At 46.5% G+C, this 16,146-nt stretch overlaps 5 protein-coding genes across 5 annotated transcripts; 3 read left to right on the forward strand and 2 right to left on the reverse strand.

The window, feature by feature from the left end:
- The first annotated feature begins 2,241 nt into the window (after positions 1-2,241).
- Positions 2,242-3,721, forward strand: F5147DRAFT_332438 (isoprenoid synthase domain-containing protein). The gene is made up of 6 exons (XM_041429256.1): positions 2,242-2,536; positions 2,597-2,635; positions 2,695-2,869; positions 2,926-3,208; positions 3,263-3,528; positions 3,583-3,721. Exons 1-6 carry the CDS (start codon positions 2,365-2,367, stop codon positions 3,662-3,664), a joined length of 1,017 nt encoding a protein of 338 aa, XP_041289330.1. The 5' UTR covers positions 2,242-2,364; the 3' UTR covers positions 3,665-3,721.
- A 2,318-nt stretch (positions 3,722-6,039) lies between these two features.
- F5147DRAFT_332452 (terpenoid synthase) lies at positions 6,040-7,712 on the forward strand. The gene is made up of 6 exons (XM_041429257.1): positions 6,040-6,364; positions 6,424-6,462; positions 6,521-6,695; positions 6,749-7,031; positions 7,086-7,351; positions 7,406-7,712. Exons 1-6 carry the CDS (start codon positions 6,193-6,195, stop codon positions 7,485-7,487), a joined length of 1,017 nt encoding a protein of 338 aa, XP_041289331.1. The 5' UTR covers positions 6,040-6,192; the 3' UTR covers positions 7,488-7,712.
- An 894-nt stretch (positions 7,713-8,606) lies between these two features.
- On the forward strand, positions 8,607-10,420 carry F5147DRAFT_711248 (terpenoid synthase). Its single transcript, XM_041438311.1, has 6 exons — positions 8,607-8,930; positions 8,986-9,024; positions 9,083-9,257; positions 9,319-9,601; positions 9,655-9,920; positions 9,976-10,420. Exons 1-6 carry the CDS (start codon positions 8,759-8,761, stop codon positions 10,055-10,057), a joined length of 1,017 nt encoding a protein of 338 aa, XP_041289332.1. The 5' UTR covers positions 8,607-8,758; the 3' UTR covers positions 10,058-10,420.
- Positions 10,421-10,698: 278 nt separating this feature from the next.
- Positions 10,699-13,194, reverse strand: F5147DRAFT_762983 (general substrate transporter; the record flags this gene model as incomplete). The annotated part of the gene is made up of 15 exons (XM_041440608.1): positions 10,699-10,909; positions 10,961-11,063; positions 11,126-11,177; positions 11,230-11,446; positions 11,499-11,543; positions 11,596-11,692; positions 11,743-11,782; positions 11,836-12,086; positions 12,144-12,278; positions 12,332-12,419; positions 12,472-12,644; positions 12,696-12,704; positions 12,758-12,870; positions 12,933-12,989; positions 13,078-13,194. The coding sequence occupies 15 exons, from the start codon at positions 13,192-13,194 to the stop codon at positions 10,790-10,792; spliced, it is 1,617 nt and encodes a 538-aa protein (XP_041289333.1). The 3' UTR covers positions 10,699-10,789.
- Positions 13,195-13,934: 740 nt separating this feature from the next.
- Positions 13,935-16,022, reverse strand: F5147DRAFT_711269 (Dor1-like family-domain-containing protein). The gene is made up of 2 exons (XM_041438312.1): positions 14,766-16,022; positions 13,935-14,713 (listed from the first exon to the last, which is right to left on the reverse strand). Exons 1-2 carry the CDS (start codon positions 15,960-15,962, stop codon positions 14,078-14,080), a joined length of 1,833 nt encoding a protein of 610 aa, XP_041289334.1. The 5' UTR covers positions 15,963-16,022; the 3' UTR covers positions 13,935-14,077.
- Between the last annotated feature and the right edge of the window lie 124 nt (positions 16,023-16,146).

Consider the following 16,146-nt stretch of genomic DNA (forward strand, 5'->3'; position numbering starts at 1 on the left):
GAGCAAGACCGCTCGACGGCTCGTTGGAACATCTCTTGTCATGATCTAGTAGGACAAACGTCTAAGAAAAGGCGGTTGGAGAGTCCTCCTGCTAAGGAGGTAGTATGCTTAAGTACAAGTTCTGAATAAGCGATGTGAATATCCATCCATCGTGACGTATGACAGGGGATCAAAGAGAGGGAATTCTTCGATCCCCAAAGGTACAGGCATGACCCACTCCCCCGTACACAAATGAGCTAAGGTGAACCGTTTCGTAGGTAAGAAATAGCCAATGCATAGAGTTTTTCAAGGCCTCGCTGCACGCACAAGCAACCACTTATCTGGCCAGTCATTCTGAGCATCATTCAGAAGCAGATTGGTCTACAATACCCGCGCTAAGTTTGTGCGTCGGTCGGACCTCGATACATTTTGAGGGTCGGTTTTTATCACTGACTCAACGCGTGACCTGAGAGCTTGATGCCACAGCCCACGAGCGCGAGAAATAGGGTCACTGGGCAAGATCACTGCTGAACCAGTACACCAGTATGTTGAGGTGGTCAAGGCATACTAGCCTTGAGCTTGAGTACTTGAGTGAAAGAGTGCCAGTGCACACGTGAGCGAACAACCAGACACGTGTTCTCAGCTTAGAAATAGTAGGTGTGCCTCTGTAGCAACTGGCACGCTTAGCATCGCTAGGTATCGCTGCACCTAGTCTGGTGTCGCTCCTTTTCCCGGGGAGTGCTACATGCAAGGTGGCTACACGTCGCAGCGCTGTGGAGCATTCCTAGCAAGACATTCCCGGTAAGACGGACACCTCGTATTTCAATATATAGTGACTATTTCCAGGTAGAACGAACCACGTAACTATGTGGGTGGCAACGTCGTTTTCATCACATGTAGGCTTACTTCATACTCATTGTTTGGCACGATATACACGGACAGGTAATGATGCTTACACTTAGGTTACTACCATCAGAACTTTTTGCTGATGAGTCGTTATACATAGTAAGTACTACTGTCATTGAATATTGAATAATGAATCTTGATCGAAGCCTATTTTACCTGCGCAGCTTGGACTCTAATGGGATGTTCGTATATTTCTTGGCCTATCGCGCTGTTCCTTGAATGAAACTGGAGGCCTACCCAGATGTTACCGGACCCTGACCCAGCCACATGGTTACATACTACTACCGAACTTTCAGCGCGACCGCCAAACTGACTTCTTATTATTATTGGCATCCAAAGGTGTATCCCCAGGTAAATGGGTTTACTCCCTTACTCAATGTAATATGATCTGGGAGGGAGCCATTCATTCCCCTACGCTAACAGTTCGGGACCTCAATCGGTGGCTGAATTCACTTATATATCGGTGTGAGGTGTAATTATAGTCACAGTTTTTAACCTTGATTTTTGAAAAGCATCATGATGCGTTCGTGCGCGTGGCCGCCCATCATTATGTCCTCAGTCGTTCTCTTGATTAATTTTATCTTGCTTGTTATCGTTATCAGGGTTTGTATTTGACCCTTAGCATTCCACGAACCACGGAACTCTGATTTCATTCGTGAAAAACACAACATGTTCGACTCAGAATTCGTTGTGGTATCAAAACTTCTACCGGCGCATGTCATATGATGTAAAGCTGTGACGGCTCGGGTGTCACGGATATTAAGACTAGATAAGTATAGTCACCTCAGCCTTCACAATGTTTTTCTGAAGACATTATAGCAACACGACGATCCTCTCCAGTGATTTCCTAACACTATGGCCAGTATGGCTATGTAGTACCGACCGTTAGCTGGTGTCTAGTTCCAGGATTTGAACGGCGTAGATATCTCGTCCCAGAGAGCGCTCGGAAAGTCCAATCTGGGTTGCACTATAGTCAGCATCTGATCAACGAATTCGCAAGGCTGACCCTAACTTCAGAACTTACGTGACACTAATGGTTGATCACGCTGGTAGTCCAGTAAGCATATGTGCCGGCCTAGTATCACCCCATCATTGAAATTGGAAGCCCATTCAGGTCTATTCCAGATATCAGTATCAAGTAGACGAACCAGATCGGTTATTGTGTACTATATCGAGCTCTTATCAAAGCAGAAGCCGTCCGACAAAAACGATATGGGGATGACATTTTGGCTGACCTCCGATTAACCAATTTTTTTGATCTTTCATCACCGACGCCGACAGAATCATGGTTACAGCCGCCATCGGTAGTTGGATAAGTACAATATATCTCATTCATTTATTGCAGATGTATATGTGAAGTAGGTTTATTCTGACCTGGGCAGATATATAAGTTCTGCGGGAAGCTCTGGACTGGACCAGCGACAATTCGCCCTTCTTTCAACTTTTGCACTCCTCATCAGAAACTATATTTCGGAAGTCATGGATGCTCGCCCAAAGACGATATACCTCCCAGACACTATGGTTACCTGGCCCTGGCCTCGTACCATCAATCCTCATTACAAAGATGTGAAAGCTGAAGTCGATGCTTCATTCCGTGATTTCAAGGCACTGAGTCCTAAATCACAAGAAGCATTCGACAAATGTGATTTTGGTGCGACCTATGTCACGAGCCCTAGATTCAGACGATGATGAACACATATTTTTCTTATAGCCCGCCTAACGGCACTGGCTTATCCCAACTTACCAAGAGGTTCGTACTCTGGCAATTAACGCATTACAGAACCCTCATTCCGTTCCTGAACAAAATAGAACACCTTCGAAGCGGTTGTGACCTGATGAATTTATCCTTCATTGTGGAGGAGTACACCGACATGGAGAATGAAGCAGTCACGAAGGAAAGGGCGGACATCTTGCTCGATGCCCTACACAATCCCCATAAGATACGACCAGAAGGCGAATGCATTATCGGCGAAATTGCGCGACAGTAAGTGCTTCTGAATTGTTTGACAATTATCTGAAGCCCAAGGGGTTTTTGCACAGATCTTGGGCTCGCGTGATCCAATTCGCAAGCCTGCCTTCTCAACGTCACTTCCTTGACACCTTCGATGAATACATTAATTCAGTAGTTGTCGAGGCCCGCGACCGTGAGCAAGGCCATATGCGCAGTCTCGATGACTACCTGAAGCTCCGGCGCAAAACTATTGGCGTAAAACCTTGTTTCCCAATATTGGAGGCAGGAATCGACCTTCCCGATGAAGTGTTCTACCATCCCGTTATTATGGATCTTGCTGAGTGCATCACAGACTTAGTTCTGATCGATAATGTAAATCGGTATTGAAGACATCTTGGTGTGTAGTATGCTCACGATCTTCAACAGGACATGATATCCTACAACAAAGAGCAAGCAGTTGGGCACGAAGGCCACAACATTATCAGTATCATCATGTTTGACCTCGGCCTTGACGTGAGCGGTGCAATGGCCTGGGCAGCGCACTATCACACCGAAGTTCAGAAACGATTCATCGACGGTCTTGCAAAAGTTCCTTCATGGGGACCTTCCGTTGACGTCCTAGTCAAAGAGTATCTTGACGGGACAGCAATGTTCGTTCGAGGAAACCATTCTTGGAGTTACCAAACTCGCAGGTAATATGAATTTCTCATTGGTAGCCGTAGCACTTAACCCGATTGGAATTGCAGATACCTTGCCACCATGGGCCCGGAAATACAGAAAACTAGGCTTGTTCCGTTGTTACCAAGGCCCGATCACAAAGTCATGTGAATCTATCAGATTGGTTCAGATACAAAGCTCTTTCCACAGAATCTGACGCTAGCTTTTCTTGTACCTCGCAAATTTCGTTGTGATATGTTACTACCATGCTTCTCACTCGGTCTCTCATATACGCCACTCTTGTCCTCCCATTTCTCTAGCTTTCAGCTGACTTGTATTTTTCATATATGACTTTTGGCAGTCGCATTTACTTGAATGAAACGGGAGGCCTACCCCGATGTTTACCTGACCCAGCGACATGGCTACATACTACTACCAAACTTTCAGCGCGATCTGCGTCAAACTGACCTATTGACATCTAAAGACATATTCTCAGGTAAATGGGTTCATTCCCTTGAGTGCTCCTCGATCAAGCTTAACACGGTAACAGTTCGGGACCTCAATTGGTGGGTCAATTCACTTATATATCGGTGTGAGGTGTGCGGATAATTATAGGCACAGTTTTTGACCTTGATTTTTGAAAAGCATGGTTCGTGGCCGCCCATCATTATGTCCTCATTCGTTCTCTTGATTGATCTTATCTTGTTATCGTTAGTAGGGCTCAGCATTCCACGAATCACGGAACTCTGATTTCATTTGTGAAAAACACAACATACCCGACTCAGAATTTGTTGTGGTACCGGCGCATTGCATATGATGTAAAGTTGCGACGGCGCGGGTGTCACGGATATCGATAAGACTTGAAGCTTGAGCTTGATCCCCGACTCCCAGGGAGGGCTTTGTCGAACGCAAATGGATTCCCCATCACTATAGTAAGTGCTCCCCTTCGCATATAGCCATCCAGCGGTAGTGGTTCCTCAAATGCCCGATGTCCATTACATACTTGATGCGCACGTATCCGATTTTGCATTGCGTGATTGCAAGCTGCCATGCTCATTCGATATTCAATACTAATTGCCTCCAGACGCTTGCTTCAACTACAGAAAGTATTGTTCCTGTTGGGTGAGGAATACATACTTACGTCCCGCAGCTCCACCATCCTGGCCAACACTTCTTTTGTTCATGAGTCACTTCCATTTGATCTCATTCGTTCCATACTTACCCACAAAATCTTGCAAAGTTCCACTCGTCATCTTCTAGGTTTGTTCCACATGCTCGTGATCCACGCCAGTTGTCCTAGCTCGATTACTGTCTCGGCACGGACCACATGTACACCCATGCCATGACGTCTCTGGACTACTGTATCATGAATTGATTTCTGATCACTCCAATATTCACAACACTGACGTACCCAACACGAACGCGCCTTGACCTTGGAATTTGGTTGTGAGGTAGCAGAGATTCCAACAAGTGATGTTCTCAGAGTCCTCGCACCTAATTCAAGCCTCGGGGCAATCGGCCATACCGGACGGGGAGTTTAAGCAGACCAAAAAGGGGACAGTCAGAGGGCTGACTTAGACTTATAGAGAAATGTACTAGGGAAATTAATATATGCCGGGCGTCTGGCAAGAAACACTATTGTGTCACCTGTAGGCATACTTCAAGAAGTTATCGCAGCGGCCACAGCCGCGACCAAAAGTAAAAGCAAAACAGACCAAGCCTAGACAAACACGGACAAAATAATTCATTATGGGTCCCAGTGGCACTGCAAGAGCTGAACGGATCACAAACTGCATGTATTTACCCAACGTCAATCTCCATTACTAAGTTGCATGTCAACGCAGATGGCACTAATCTGAGTATGATGAATTCTGGGAAAGATGGGAGCCGGGGACTTGGCGCGTGAGTGTCATTACCCATAAGTATAGTCACCTCAGCCTTCACAAAGATTTTTCTGAAGACATTACAGCAACACGCTGATCCTCTCCAGTGATACAGACCTACCTTCCTAACATCATGGCCAGTATGGCTACGCAGTACCGACCGTCAGCCGGTGTCTGGCTCCAGGATTTGAACGGCGTGGTTATCTCGTCCCAGAGAGCGCTCGGAAAGTCCAATCTGGGTTGCACTATAGTCAGCATCTGACCAACGAAGATTTCGGTTCGCAAGGCTGACCATATCTGCAGAACTTACATGACACTGATGACTTAGTTGATCACGCTGGCAGTCCGGTAAGCATATCTACCGGCCTATCACTCCATTTCAATGTTCATTGAAACTGGAAGTTCATTCAGACCTATTCCAGATACTATCAAGTAGATAAACCAGATCGGTGATTATGTACTACATCGAGCTCATATCAAAGCAGAAGCCGTTAGTTCAAAAAGAAGCCGCGCGACAAAAACGATGTAGGGGAGACGTTTTGGCTAACCTCTGACTAACCAAATTTTCTGATCTTTCATCAGGCCGACCCTACTACCTTTGCAGTCTGACGCTGACAGAATCATGGTTACAGCCACCATCAGTAGTTGGATAAGCAGAATATACCAGATTCATTTATTGCAGATGTATATGTGAGGTAGGCCGATTCTGACCTGGGCACGCATATAAGTTCTGTGGGGAGCTCTGGACTGGACCAGCGACAATTCGCCCTTCTTTCAACTTTTGCACTCCTCATCAGAAACTATATTTCGGAAGTCATGGATGCTCGCCCAAAGACGATATACCTCCCAGACACTATGGTTACCTGGCCCTGGCCTCGTACCATCAATCCTCATTACAAAGATGTGAAAGCTGAAGTCGATGCTTCATTCCGTGATTTCAAGGCACTGAGTCCCAAGTCACAAGAAGCATTCGACAAATGCGATTTTGGTTCGACCTATGTCACGAACCCTAGATTCAGATGATGATTTAACACATTTTTCTTATAGCCCTCCTAACAGCACTGCTTTATCCCAAGGCACCAAGAGGTTCGTACTCTCGCCATTCACCCACCACATGACCCTGATTCCGTTTTTGAAAAAATAGAACACCTTCGAATTGCCTGTGATTTGATGAATTTATTTTTCATTTACGACGAGTACACCGACTTCAAAAATGATGCACTCACGAAGGAAATGGCTGACATCGTGTTCGATGCCCTACACAATCCTCATAAGAAACGACCAGAAGACGAATGCATTCTGGGCGAAATCGCGCGACAGTAAGTGCTTCTGAATTGTTTGACGATCATTTGAAGTTCAAGGGGTTTTATAGATTTTGGGCTCGGGCGATCCAATCCGCAAGCTTGTCTTCCCAACGTCACTTCCTTGAGACCTTTCCTGCATACCTTTATGCAGTAGTTGCCGAGGCTCTTGACCGTGGACAAGATCATAGGCGCAGTCTCGATGACTACTTGAAACTCCGGCGCAAAACTGTTGGCGTAATACCTTCTTTCCCAATATTGGAGATGGGAATCGACCTTCCTGATGAAGTGTTGTACGATCCCGTGATCATGGATCTCGCTGAATGCATCACAGACTTAGTTCTGATCGACAATGTAAATCGGTATTGAGGACGTCTTGGTTTGTAGTATGCTCACGATCTTTAACAGGACATGATATCATACAACAAAGAACAAGCGGTTGGGAACGAAGCCCATAACATCATCAGTACCATCATGTTTGACCTCGGCCTTGACGTAGGCGGTGCAATGGCCTGGGCAGCGCACTATCACACCGAAGTTCAGAAACGATTCATCGACGGTCTTGTGAAAGTTCCTTCGTGGGGAGCTTCCGTTGACGCCCTAGTCAAAGAATATCTTGACCGGACAGCAATGTGGGCTCGAGGCAACCATTCTTGGAGTTACGAATCTCAGAGGTAATATGAATTTCTCATTGGTAGCCGCATCACTAAACCTGATCGGAATTGCAGGTACCTTGCCACCATGGGTCCGGAAATACAGCAAACTAGGCTTGTCCCGCTGTTACCAAGGCCCGATCGCAAATTCATGTGAATCTATTAAATCCGTTCAGATACCAAGCTCTTTCCACAGAATCTGGCGCTAACTTTTCTTGTACCTCGTAAATTTCATTGTGATATGTTACTACCATACTTTTCACTCGGTCTCTCATATATGCCACTCTTGTCCTCCCACATCCCTAGCTTTCAGCTGACTAGTACTTTTCATATATGACTTTTGTGACCCTACTGGCAGTCGCAGTTACTGTAATGATGTTAGTATGAGAACTTCTTGCTGATGTCATTATAAACAATACTACCATCATTGATCGAAGCCTATTTTACCTGGGCAGCTTGGACACTATAGCTAATGTGACTTATTGCGCTGTTACTTAATGAAACTGGAGGCACTCCCGATGTTACCGGACCCCATCATTATGTCCTGATTCGTTTTCTTGATTGATCTTATCTTGCTTGTTATCGTTAGTGCTAGTGGGGCTTGTATTTGACCTTAGCATTCCACGATCCACGGAACTCTGATTTCATTCGTGAAAAACAGAACATGTTCGACTCAGAATTAGTTGTGGGTGCACAGTGGTATCAAAACTTCTACCGATATAAAGCTGTGACGGCGCGGGTGTGACGGATATTAAGACTAGATAAGTATAGTCACAGGCTCAGCCTTCACAAAGATTTTTCTGAAGACATTATAGCAACACGACGATCCTCTCTGGCAGTGACTTCCTAACACTATCATGGCCAGTATGGCTATGTAGTGCCGACCGTCAGCCGGTGTCTGGTTCCAGGATTTGCCAGTGAATGGCATAGATATCTCGTCCCAGAGAGCGCTTATCTGGGTTGCACTATAGTCAGCATCTGACCCACGAAGGTTTCAGTTTGGAAGGCTGAAACTAACTGCACAACTTACGTGACACTGCTAATGACTTAGTTGATCACGCTGGCAGTCCGGTAAGCATATGTGCCGGCCAATCAGCCCATTTCAACGTTCATTCAAGCCTATCAAAGCAGACGCCGTTTGTTCAAGAAGAAGCCTTGCGACAAAGACGATGTAGGGAAGACATTTTAGTTAACCTTTGACTAACCAATTTTTCTGATGTTTCATCAGGCCGATCCTACTACCTTTGCAGTCTGACGCTGACAGAATCGTGGTTATATACCACATTCATTTATTGCATATGTATATGTGATGTGGGCCCATTCTGACCTGGCACGTATATAAGTTCTGCGGGAAGCGGACTGGACCAGCGACAATTCGCCCCTCTTTCAACTTTTACACTCCTCATCAGAAACTATATTTCGGAAGTCATGGATGCTCGCCCAAAGATGTTATACCTCCCAGACACTATGGTTAACTGGCCCTGGCCTCGTACTATCAATCCTCATTACGAAGATGTGAAAGCTGAAGTCGATGCTTCATTCCGTGATTTCAAGGCACTGAGTCCCAAGTCACAAGAAGCATTCGACAAGTGTGATTTTGGTTCGACCTATGTCACGAACCCTATATTCTGACGATGATTAACACATTTTTATAGCCCGCCTATCAGCACTGGCTTATCCCAACGCACCAAGAGGTTCGTACTCTGCAATTAACGCATCACAGAACCCTGATTCCATTCCTGAACAAAATAGAACACCTTCAAAGCAGTTGTGACCTGATGAATTTATTCTTCATTTTGGAGGAGTACACCGACATGGAGAATGAAGCAGTCACGAGGGAAAGGGTGGACATCGTGCTCGATGCCCTACACAATCCCCATAAGATACGACCAGAAGGCGAATGCATCATCGGCGAAATTGCGCGACAGTAAGTGCAAGTGCTTCTGACTCGTTTGACAATCATCTGATGCCCAAGGGTTTTTGCATAGATTTTGGGCTCGCGCGACCCAATCTGCAAGCCTGCCTTCTCAACGTCACTTCCTTGAAACATTCGATGAATACCTTAATTCAGTAGTTGTCGAGGCCCTCGACCGTGAGCAAGGCCGTAGGCGCAGTCTCGATGACTACATCAAGCTCCGGTGCGCAACTGTTGGGTTAAAACCTTCTTTAACAATATTGGAGATGGGGATGGACCTTCCTGATGAAGTGTTCCGGCATCCCGTCATCATGGATCTTGTTAATTACATCACAGAGCTCATATTTATCGATAATGTAAAGTGATATTGAGAACGTCGTAGTTTGCGGTCTGCTAACTTCCTTCACAGGACATGACGTCGTACAGCAAGGAGCAAGCGGCTGGGAACGAATTCCATAATTTGATCAGCATCGTCATGTTGGAACTGGACCTCGACAGTGGCAGCGCGATGGCTTGGGCAGCACATTATCACGCTGAAGTTCAGAAACGATTTATCGACGGTCTTGCGAAGGTTCCCTCATGGGGGCCTTCCGTCGACGTCCTAGTCAAGGAGTACCTTAACGGGGCAGCAAACTGGGTTCGGGCAAGCCATTCTTGGGGTTTTGAAAGTCAAAGGTAATGAGACCTTCTCGTTGGTATGAACTGTCACTTAACCCGATTGAAATTGCAGGTACTTTAGCACCATGGGCCCGGAAATACGACAAACTAGGCTTGTCCCGTTGTTGCCAGTGCCCGATCGCAAAACCATGTGAATCTATTAGATCTTTCCAGATTTTCCACAGAATCTGGCGCTAGCTATTCTTGTACCTCGTAAATTTTATTTTGATATGTCACTACCATGCTTCTCACTTTGTCTCTCATACACGCCACTCTTGTCTCTAGCTTTCAGCCGACTAGTTACTTTTCGTTTTGATATGTCACTACCATGCTTCTCACTTGGTCTCTTATATATGACACTCTTGTCTCTAGCTTTCAGCCGACTAGTACTTTTCATATGACTTTTGTAACCCTACTGGCAGTCGCAGTTACTTCAAGTTTTTTGTTGATTATCGTTGGAGTAGGAGTTCCGCGGGCATTGTGTGCTACTCTAGAAGCCATCGACAATCTACCAGTGACCCCTTTCAGTGAACTCTTCAAGTTGAAGCTTTCGCACAACTCGAACTTTATTTCGCAAGAAACACGTTATTTCTAGTAGTACTGTGAGCACTTTCTAAATCTGATCGTTCTGGTCGATCACTAGTAGGCGTCGCAAACAATGTGAATCCCAGCTTGTAAGTGGATCCGGATGATGCATGTCCTACTTCACAGTTGTAGGCCTATACTTACTGTCGCCATGCCTTGTTATTATTGATACCTGCCTCATTCTATAGTGTCTTCCCTCATCGGAAACACATAACTTACACATCGTTTGGAATAACATGGTCAGCGTACAAGTACATGGATACTATCATATCAATACGTAGTATTGCGATGCATATATATCTTCAGGGTTTCTCCACCGAGTCCGAAGTTCCTTTCTCATGCACTTCGTGATGATGCTTCTCACTCGGTCGCCAGCCTACTGATCGCCATGGCGGAATGCCAGAGCGGTACAACTCGTCCACCTAGTTGTTCATTAGATGAGCAGAAATTTAGAACGTGCAATGGATTATTACCTCTTCTAAAGTTAAACCTTTGGTTTCAGGAATGGCAAAATACACGTAGATATATCCAAAGACAAGCATGCCGAAGAAGACCATCATTATCATTGGACCAATCCTAGTGAGGTGTTCAGACACTGAGAAATATCTTTAGAACCTTTGGCTGTAGTTTAGACTCACCGATCGACAATCCTTGGAGAGAAGAACGAAAGCATGAAATTCCAGAACCAGTCTTGGACAAGCGTGAGTAACAAATTCAAATAATGAAAATGGAGCAATCGTACTTGTAGCGCTGCCGAGAGCAATTGACTTGGGGCGCACTCGAAGAGGGAAAGACTCCCCAAGGTACACCCACGGAGTAGGTCCCCAAGTCGTACCGAAGCTGAACACTTGAAATACTGCAAAAGCGATAACGACGTCGCCCCCAGCTCTATTACGAGCAGTAAGTGCCGAAGTTGGTGTTCCGGTAGGTGCAAGGGTGGTATGCCCAACCACAGCAACCTAGTGGAAGTATCAGTCCAGCACTGTTTGTCAACGGATAATGTGCACGAACGATTAGTGCACAGACAGCTTGCGCAAATGCGCCAAGTAGAAGGGACTAGAGAAAAAAGTAAATTTCTCCTCTGATCGTCTAACGGAAGAAAGAATACCTTTCGGCGACCCCAAGCCTCGATGAAGTACAGTGCGGGGAGAGTTCCAAAAACTGACACAGCTCCAAGAACTGTCTGGATGATATAAGGTGAAAGCCTGACATTACATGAGCTAAACTGCATTAAGTGGAGAAATTCAAGACTCGCCCTGCACCTGCACTCTGAAAGAAGGTGTCGCCATAGTAGTCTGTCGACAATAGTCTTTATAAATGAAAAGGAAATCGGCATGAGGGATCTTACAGTAAAAGTTCTGGCCGTTAAGCTGCTGAATAAATTGAAGCATCATGCCATTGATTGTCCGACGCCACAGTGCATTTCTCGTAGAGAAGCATTCTAACCAAGTCGCTTTGCCACCCTCATTCTCTGCTCTGATAGCAAAATCGAGTTCCTCGACAATCTCAATAACAAGAGGGTCGTCTTCAGGAACTCCGTTGAGTTCTGCAACTACCTTGCGCGCTTCGTCACCTCGTCCAGTTCCTAGAAGGTGTCGGCTAATAAAGGTCAAATTCGTCAGTTTGAAATGAGAATTTTTCAGATGTTGCACGTACGGAGATTCTGGAAGGAAAAAAATTCCAGATAAAAGTATGATGCCCCAGACCATTTGCAATCCAATAGGGAGTCGCCAAGACGTGGAGTTGTTAATTGTGTGACTTCCAAGTTCAAGTACATAACTCAAAAATATGCTAGATAGCAACCGTTAGTGAGTGTTCTAATGGAGGATGAAGACTTTACGGACCCCGAGATAATTTGAACTTGATAGATGACCAAGATCGTGCCACGAATAGCTTTCGGTGCCGTTTCTCCGTTGTACAGGGGCACAATAGCTGAATAGATGTAGTTAGATTCACAGAGTCTTATCCTGACATCGGCACCAACCTGATAATGAACCAACACCTAAACCTGCGATATAACGCCCTATTACCAACTGAACGAGAGAGTATGTCGTGCCAGTTTGGATAGCCACGCCAACAGTAAAGATAGCCGACCAGAACAGAATGGATCCGCGGCGTCCAAGCCGATCAGATGTGAACGCTTGAGCGATGGCTCCACTTTAAGCATCGTCAGATTATTATAAGAATAACAAGATATGGTTCCCCCACCAGAACGTGCTACGACGGGTATGAATGTCAGCACAGAGTAGAATCAAATATCGTAGTCTTACCCGGCCGACAGAAGAGAGACGATGATCGATTGTCTCGAACTTGACAGGTAGTACTGACCATCCGTTCCTTCTTGGCCGAATCGGCGAATAAAGTCTGGCATAATCAGACATCCCTAGAGTAGACGAACAGTTTAGACTCGGATGTGCCGAGGATTGAGGAAGTATGAGGACATACGGAAATGACGCCCATATCATACCCAAACAGGAAGCCTGTATCACCGTAGGTGTCAATCTACTGGCCATGTAAGCAAAGAAATGGGAGCTTTGCAGTTGGTAATCAACGACGTACGTTTTATAGTCTGTATATGAAACCCGCGCACCTCCTGCAAGGAAGAGTTCAATGAGCGCAGGATGGCAGTGACGAGAATAAACTCACCAAACGCGATGAAAATGGCGAGCAAGACCGCTCTACGGCTCGTTGGAACATCTCTTGCCATGATCTAGTAGGACAAACGTCTAAGAAAAGGCGGTTGGACAGTCCTCCTGCTGAGCTGGTATGCTTAAGTACAAGTTCTGAATAAGCGAAGTGAATATCCATCCATCGTGACGTATGACAGGGTCATGCGGTCCGGGATCAAAGCGAAGGAATTCTTCGATCCCCAAAGGTACAGGCTTGACACACCCGTACACAAATGAGCTAAGGGAAACCGTTTTGTGGGTAAGAAATAGCCAATGCATAGAGTTTTCCAAGGCCTTCGCTGCGCGCACAAGCAACCACTTATCTGGCCAGTCATTCTGAGCATCATTCAGAAGCAGATTGGTCTACAATAGTACCCGCGCGAAGTTTGTGCGTCGGTCGGACCTCGGTACATTTTGAAGGATCGGTTTTTATCCCTGACTCAACGCGTGACCTGAGAGCCTGATGCTACAGCCCACGAACGCGGGAAATAGGGTCACTGGGCAAGATCACTACTGAACTAGCACACCAGTATATGTTAAGGCGGTCAAGGCATACTAGCCTTGAGTGAAAGAGTGCTAGTGCACACGTGAGTGAACGACAAGGCACGTGTTCTCAGCTTAGAAATAGGTGTTACCCCTGTTGCAACCACACTTAGCATTAGCTATCGCCGCACTTGGTCTGGTGTCGCTCCTTTTCCCGGGAAGTGCTACATGCAAGGCGGCCAGTGCACGTCGGAGCGCCGTGGAGCATTCCTAGCAAGACATTCCCGGCAAGACGGACACGTATTTCAATATATATTTCCAAGTAGAATGAACCACGTAGTGGCAACGTCGTTTTGGCTCATGGAATCAAGAACGCTCACAATCAGAGAAACAAATCAAGATCAAGGGCATCGATCGCTTTGCCATCACATCTCTACATTATATTCCTGTGGAGCCTAGCCAGCTCTCCCACTCTCTAACTATGAAAGACAGCTCACGTTTACCTTTTTCGCCTACAACGGGGTCTCCAGCTCCGTCAACAGCAGATTGACGATCATTGAGTGAGGCACTGAAGACACCCTCCACAATAGCGCGTTGCAGCCAAGGAACAAGAACTCGGGTATATGCTGCCCCGGCTGCTTGCAAAATCTGTATCTCTTTCGCATCCCCACCTCGCCAGTCCTTGGCATATTGTAGTAGACCGTGGCCTGTATTTGCAAGACACTCTTCGGCACCATCCACGACGCCCCACAACGCATCAACAGGCGCAAGCATGCGTAGCCTGTTTAGCGCACGAATATATGCGTTCAACATTTTCGCAAGTGGCGGGAAGGCGGTTAGCACTTGCGGCGGAGAATGCGAAGCATTGGATGGCGAGAGAGCGAGCGTCTTGAACGCAGGCACACTGTTAGGCGTAGCAACCAGCCAGATGGAAGGAGCAGAGGGCTTAGGTTTGTTCGTGACGTGCTTGGCGACCACGCCAGACCATTCATGCTCCGCACCGAGTCGTACATCTCGTACAAACCCGTTGATGACTGATCGTGAAATCAGTGGTGATAGTAGCGCACGAAAATCCTGTATGCGCACCAATTTAATGCGAGATGAATTAAATATGTATGACACTTACCATCCCTACGCGTGCTAAAGCAGAACTACAATAGGCAAGCTGTGTCGCAAGTGGTGCGAGGTGAGGATAAGCACGTTCAAGGTACGATCGGAGAGTCGGAAGGAGCAGCTCCAGAAGTGTAGAAGGCAACGTTTGTCTGATGATATAAGAGGATGTCGAGGCATCCTGATCTGCAGATGGTGCTATCCGTGCTCCAGCATGCGAACGGTCGAGGAATATCGTCGTATATTGCGTGACAAGATCGTACGCGCCTTCCCTCCAAATGTCAATGTACTTCTTTAAGAACCGGGCGACGTCATCAGCCTCTCTATCAATCTCTCGCTCTCTTTCCTCTACAGTGCTTCCAGCTGGGAACTTAAACTCCAGACTCCCAGCATCGGAAGGTATACCAGCATCCCTTTCAATACCATCCAAAGTATCGCGGAGGCATCCAATTCGGGCGCTGATGAACACGAGCGCTAGTTCGTCCTCATGTATGGCCTTCATTCGACGAAGAAATTGTACTGCTTTCCAGAACGCTGGTAGCTTGCGAGCGGGTTCATATAACGTGTTCAGGAGGATGAGTTGCATGGAATGCAGCGAAGAAGCTATCTCAGCTTGCAAGGAATCTGCAAGTTGAAGCGGCAAACCGTGCGTGGCTTCTTCGTCACCGCTGGAACTCTTCCTACTTTGAGCGATTAGGGAGGACAATGCAGATGATGCGTGGGCGGCTAGTGAGAGAGCTTCTGCATAGAGCCCGTTGCGGACGCATGTGTCAATGAGAACTGGAACATCAAGCAAGTCACATAGTTTGTCGTGCTGCTCCAGTACGACGCGTGCTTTCTGCCTTCCCTCGATAACCTCTGGACCAGTCTTCTCGCGAAAAACGCGTGCGGCGTCGTCAAGAGCTGGTAGAGCAGTGTTGATTAGAGAATTGAGTGACGTGTCAAACGAAGAGAGTGATGTCAGCAGTGCTGTTGATGTGTGGTGAAGGGAGAGAAAGGTCGGATAAGATGTATGTGTCAAAGCAGTGAGTGAAGAAGTCAATGTATGAGATTGCGTCGTGAGCGCGGTCGGCGTTGACAGTAAATCTGACAGCGCATTGGTAGGTAATTCGGCGAGGAAATGAAGATTAGATGAGCTTGACGCGAGCAGCGAGCCAGAGAGAACGTCTGGAAGGCTCGACAGCTCGCTGGATGTCGAGACCGCCGTAGTCATCGTCGACTGCTACTCACTTACATACTAGTTCATCACTGTTCCACGACCAACAAAATGAAGAGCGCACCTTGCGGGGGTCGAAGACTCGAAGCTATAATAGCGTGTGTATCAAGAGTCAAATAGAATTCAAGCACAATAACCACCTCAAACTGGAATTATCTTGGCCGTTTAAACGTTTATGCAT

The sequence above is a fragment of the Suillus discolor genome, assembly GCF_016758755.1.
Source record: "Suillus discolor strain FC423 chromosome Unknown F5147scaffold_56, whole genome shotgun sequence".
Taxonomy (NCBI): domain Eukaryota; kingdom Fungi; phylum Basidiomycota; class Agaricomycetes; order Boletales; family Suillaceae; genus Suillus; species Suillus discolor.